The 6,000-nt window shown below is 50.0% G+C and overlaps 1 protein-coding gene across 7 annotated transcripts in view; it reads right to left on the minus strand.

Annotated features, from left to right (window-relative positions):
* TBL1X (transducin beta like 1 X-linked) overlaps positions 1 to 6,000 on the minus strand; it is a 261,274-nt gene that overhangs the window by 13,194 nt on the left and 242,080 nt on the right. For all 7 annotated transcript variants that reach the window (XM_026449812.1, XM_023198711.3, XM_026449816.1 and 4 more), the window contains one exon: positions 1,163 to 1,284. In XM_026449812.1, coding sequence (XP_026305597.1) covers positions 1,163 to 1,284 — 122 coding nt within the window. The remainder of the gene's footprint in view (positions 1 to 1,162; positions 1,285 to 6,000) is intronic.

Raw genomic sequence — 6,000 nt, forward strand, 5'->3', positions numbered from 1 at the left:
CCATCACATATATAGGTTTAGGGTCCCTGATATTGTCCCGTAAGTCATTAAGCCTTTATGCAATTTTTCGATCTTTTATCTGTTCTTCAAATTGGCCAATTTCTATGCTCTCTAACCTTACTTCCACAATCTCCCACCTGCTGGTAAACCCACTGATGTGGTTTAGATCTGTGTCCCCACCCAAATCTCAGGTGGAATTGTCATCCCCGATGCAGAGGTGGTGCCTGGTGTGAGGTGTCTGGATCACCTGCCACTCCTCCCACCTCTTGCCCCTGCTCTGGTCATGTGTGATGCCTGCTCCTGCTTCACCTCCCGCCATGGTTGGAAGCTTCCTGAAACCTCCCCAGAAGCAGATGCTGCCATGCTTCCTGTATAGCCTGAAGAACTGTGAGCCAGTTAAACCTCCTGTCTTATAAATTACCCAGTCTCAGGTATTTCCTTAGAGCAATGAGAGAATTGAAAACTGCCTAATATACCCACCTATTAAAACTTTCATTTCAAACATTATATTTCTCAGTTCTCAATTCCTTTTTTTTTTTTTTATGTTTTAAAGAAACAGGGTCTTGCCCTGTTGCCTAGGCTGGAGTGCAGTGGTGTTATCGTAACTCACTGCAGCCTTCATCTCCTGAGACGTGACTACAGGTGTGCGTCACCATACGCAGCTAGCTACTTTTTAAAATTTTTTGTAGAGACAGAGTCTTGCTATGTTGCCCAGGCTGGCCTCAAACTCCTGGCCTCAAGCAATCCTCTGGCCTCAGACTCCCAAAGTGCTGGGATTACAGGCATAAGCCACCACACTTAGTCTCCATTTGTTTTTTAATGACATATCTTTTTCCCTTCACTGCAGATGTGCCCCGTCTATTCATTCATTGTGAGCACCGTTTCCTTGATGTCCTCTACATGTTTCTCGTAGCTATCTTAAAGGCTTTGCTGCCAAATCCACCATCTAGGTCATTTCTGAGTGAACTTCTCACTGCTGACCCCAAACTGGGTCAATTCAACCACCATGGTTACCATGGGGTAACCATGACAGCTCAAATAGCCAAGGGACACAGAAGAGCTGGTCTGCTGCTGCAGTATCTTTTAATTCCAGGCACACAAGAATCGGCTCCCACATCACATTCTCACGAACTCGAGACCAGTGACAAGAGCTCTCACTTACTGTGTGTCCCTGGAAGGTTTTGACTGGGCGGTCACAGCCGAGCCTGCACACATGGATACACATGTCTGTGCTACAGGAGGCAAAGGTCGTGTTGTTCTGCCAGTCCACATCAAGGGCAGGTGCTGCAGCAGGGAGGGAGAACATCTGCAGTTATTCACTGTGTGCACAGCTCCATGGATTTACAATAATCAACAGCACAGTCAAGAAGCCTCTTTAGTTTACTTATTTATTTATTCTAGAGACAGGGCCTGCTCTGTCACCCAGGCTGGAGTGTAGTGGTGCGATCATGGCTCACTGCAGCCTAGAATTCCTGGGCTCAAGGGATCCACCCACCTCAGCCTCTCGAAGAGCGCATGCCACCAAGCGTGGCTAATTTAATTTTTTTTTTTTTTTTTTTGTAGAGACGAATTCTTGCTATATTGCCCAGGATGGCCTTGAACTCCTGACTTCAAACTATCCACCCGCCTCGGCCTCCCAAAAGTGTTAGGGTTATAGGTGTGAGCCATTGCACCCAGCCAAGAAGCCCCATTTAGTGACATGATAAAAACATCTCAAGTGTGAACACAGTCTCTTTCTTTCTAAGACTTTAAAGACCCTCTCCTGCCACGTTGGCAGGGATGACAAGATGTCCTGGGAGAGCGGCTCTATGACACTTCCTGCACCCCACGGCTTGCAGAATCTCCCGCTCCCATGGCACAGTTAAGAAGGGCAGGTGAGAGGGCCGCCCTGCCTGCTCTGTACCTTGCTGCTTCCAGCGGCACCACTACAGTGAGCTGATTTGATGTGATTTTAGACAGAGAGGAGAAAATAGGAGAGGAAAGATTTCATGTCCTATGTTCATGATACCTCAATATGAAAAATAGTCTCCCGTAACACATTAAGGCATCCCCTTAACTATGGGATAATTAGAGTCAGTAAGAACCCCTTTGGGGATGAAATGGGACGCGCGCTTCAGGGCCTGTGACCAACACCCTCCCTGACTTTGCGTCTTTCCAAGTGCAGGTGGCTCAGGGTCACAAAGGCAGGAAACAACAGGGAGCTGACCTCCCCTTGTCGTTTAGTTACAGCTATGGGTCTCATTCTCTACCTTGTGATTTCTTTTCTAGGATGGCAGCTGGGAATCCAACAACTTCCCAATGTACCAAAATGGCCAGGGCACTCGTTAAAAGCCAGGCCCTGGTTCTGTCCTCAGAGTGTCTGACTCCACAGGGCTGGACCATGCCCTGAGAGGCACTGGAAGCACAGGTGACAGCAAGGGCGCTGAAGTACTAGCAACTGGACCGCATTCCTCGTTCTGCCTCTTTACTGATGTGCAGCTGCAGGCTGATGGTTTCCTGGAGTTTCAGCTACACATGTGGATGTTGCCAGTAACCCCAGACAAGGGGGAGCGAGACGAGGCATCTCAGCGGATCAGCAGTGCCTGGGACAGGGAGTGCACTGGAGGTGTGGAAGGTCCCACGGTGGGGGCCACCGTGCACTCTCATCCTCTTCTGTTTCCGGGGAAGCGTGGCTTCAACTGCTCACTCCTGTCCTCTAGCAAAGAGTGGGTCTGCGGCTGGGAGCGAGCATCTGTTCCAACTTCTCTCAGGCGTCCACGGGCTGCAGGGGTCACCCACATTCCTAGGGGCCAGCAAGGGCGCTGTGCTCAGGTCTCTGGTCTCTTTCCACTGTGGGGGCCACAGCAGCAGATCACGTTCCCCGGGCTTCTTCCCACCTCATGCCAGAGAACTGATGAGCAGCAGCAAAGGCCATGCAATGCTGAGACGGGAGGGCACAGGGGAAGAGGCGGCTTCTCGGGTGATCTCTTCCCTTCCCCTGAAGGTTCTGAGCAACCCCACCCTCTTATTAAGGATCATCATGAGGCTTCTTGTGCGGAGAGGACATCCACAACCAGCCCTGTGTCCGGAACCCCGGCTATCAAAGGGAATGACTTAGGGATGTGAAAAGCACTGTGCTCCATGACATGTGAAACGGAGGGAAGGGCCAATTTAAGTTCATGCTAATTTAAGGGGGTAATGTCTTATGGGGCAGGGAGCTTGGGGTTTCGAGAGCTAGTCGTTCGCATCTGACCACCTCTCGTAATCCTGCGCTTCCCATGCAAGCCCATGGAAATTACTTTAAGCTACTGAGTGCGCTCCATGATGCCCCCAGGAGAGGAGGCGGGGTTAGGGCAACTCTACAAGTCTGCCCAGCCAAGAACTCTCATTGGTTTTCCTAGATACTATGGTCCATTCTGTTATTTGCCAAGTTACGTTCTCCAAGGTAGCTGCAAACACTGAATTAGCCAATAATGAAGCACTGCTTCTAGGGGAAACAGAGGGTTAGCTTCTGCTAGGCTCTGGCCACCATGTCCTTACTGATCGACCAATACAGAAACTCATATGTGTTTACTGTTTTTTTCTTGGAGATAAAGTCTTGCTGTTGCCCAGGCTGGAGTGCAGTGGCACAATCACAGTTCACTGCAGCCTCAAACTCCTGGGCTCAAGCAGTCCTCCTGCCTTAGCCTCTCGAGTAGCTGGGACTATACATGTGTGCCACCACGCCCAGTTAATTTCTTTTTTTTTGAGACAGGATCTCACTCTTGTCACCCAAGCTGGAGTGCAGTGGCACAGTCTTGGCTCATTGTACCCTCAATCTCCTGGGATCAGGTGATTCTCCCACCTCAGCCTCTCCAGTAGCTGGGACGACAGGTGCACGCCACCACTGAAAAATGCCCGGCTCATTTTTCAAAGATGTTTTTGGCAGAGATGAGGTTTTGGTGTATTGCCCTGGCTGGTCTCAAAATCCTGGGCTCAAGTGATTCTCCCACTTTGGCCTCCCAAAGTGCTGGGATTACAGGAATGAGCGTGTGTTTCTTAAAGCCAGGCAGCACTGAACTGAGAAGAATCCCACTTTCTCTGAATGCTAACCATCGATTGCCCCTGCCCTTCCTTGGTCTTGAAATAAGAGGTGCAACCTTCCATGTGTTTATCCTTCGTAAGCACAGGGACCACATTCGCTTCCCCATCCAGTTGCCCCGCCAGGCAGAAGGTGTGGGTGGGAGGATGCGGGTGTCAGCAGTGGTCTTTTCCACATCTGAGATCATCTCTCTTTTGTTCCATCCCCAGCAGCGTGTCTCGTGAAAGCCCCACGGTTCTTGACGCATTTTCTCGGTTCTCGTTTACAACATCACCTGAGTTAAACAGCAAACTTCTGGTCCGGCCTCTGCACTTGGGCGTGTGATTCACATACCTGGAAATGTGACAATCTGGCGGGCGGTCCAGGAGATGGCGACCAGCATCTGATGACTCCTCTATCTAAAGCAAGCTGGTTCAACCCGCGGCCCAGGATGGCTTTGAATGTGGCCCAGCACAAATTTGTAAACTCTCTTAAAACATTAAGAGGTTTTTGTTTTTTTTTTAAGCTCATCAGCTATTGTTAGTGTTAGTGTATTTTATGTGTGGCCCAAGACAATTCTTTCCATGTGGCCCAGGGAAGCCAAAAGATCGGACATTCGTGATCTAAAGAGAGGCCCCCCCGCCCGCCACCATGCTCAGGTGGTTAGCCCCACTCTGAGTCAGCTCCTGCAGCCACGATGCTTGGCACCACGTGGGTGAATGGCCGGTAACAGGGCTGAGCTACGCTGGGGGGCTCTGTGCCCTCCCTCCCATGCATAGGCCAATTTGGTTGAATAGCCCTCATTCTTCTGGGTCCAGCCAGGCATCTTCTTTTTGAAATACGTAGAGATTTACAGGAAGCTGCAAAGGTAACACAGAGAGGTCCTGTGTCTCCTTCACCCAGGTTCTCCTGAGGGTTACATTTTGCATAGCTGTAGCGTTGTATCAACCCTGGCAAGTTGACACTGGTGCAATTTGCCTGTAGAGTGCTATCATTTTATCACGTGGGTAGATGTGTATCGCTGCAACTGAGACCAGAACTGTTCCATCGCCACTAAGATCTCCCTCAGCTACTGTATCGGCACACGACCGCTCCTCACATGCTTCCTCGACTCCCACACCGCTGGTGGGTCCCAGGTTTCTATCATTTCATCATCATGAGAATGGTACATAAATGAAAGCACAGAGGATGCAACCTTTTGAGACTGGCTTTTGTCACTCAGCAAAATGCCCTTGAGATCTCTCCTGGCTGTGGTGCATCAACAGTTCATTCCTTTCCGCGGCTGAGTTTCACTTCACCATGAGGCTTTAGCTAAGGCTTCCTGTTGACGGTGACTAAGGGCGCCCCCATGAGGTATCAGTGGGGAAAAGCTAGTGGGGCAAGGCAATGTCTCCTATCGCCCCATTAAACACCAAACCTGCCATAGCCACAGAAAGGCGCTCCTCACAGCTCTTCCCAGCTGCGTTTTACCTGGAAGAGCAAGCTTCTTTTTCTTCATGTTGAACGTTCTCTAACACACTGACTGACACGAAAAAGAGAGCAAGTAACGCCTGGATACATGTGACCTGCCGACGGGAATTGGGTCTACCTCATGGCCAGCCAGATTACAGGTGAGAAGCTCACGCAATTCAGAATAATGTGGTTTGTGGTCTTCCCGGGTCAGCTGGGTAGAAGACCCTTCCATAGGGCCCTGGGGACACTTTGGGAAAGACTATTTTCTGCTGAAATACTTTACAGATGAATTCTTAAGATACAAGTGTTAAAGGAAGCTTATTGATGTTTACCTCAGGCATATTTTTCTCTGAAAAACAAGCCAGAGACATCCCCGCCTCACCCCCGGGGCCTGCATGTCTGGTATTGTAGGGTTGTGAACCTGTCACGACATCCTTCCTGCCTACAAAGGTAGGTTTTGGCACGTAAGCCAAACGTGACGGAACTCCATTGGGAAGGGCATTCTCACT

The sequence above is a fragment of the Piliocolobus tephrosceles genome, chromosome Y (genome assembly GCF_002776525.5).
Source record: "Piliocolobus tephrosceles isolate RC106 chromosome Y, ASM277652v3, whole genome shotgun sequence".
Taxonomy (NCBI): Eukaryota; Metazoa; Chordata; class Mammalia; order Primates; family Cercopithecidae; genus Piliocolobus; species Piliocolobus tephrosceles.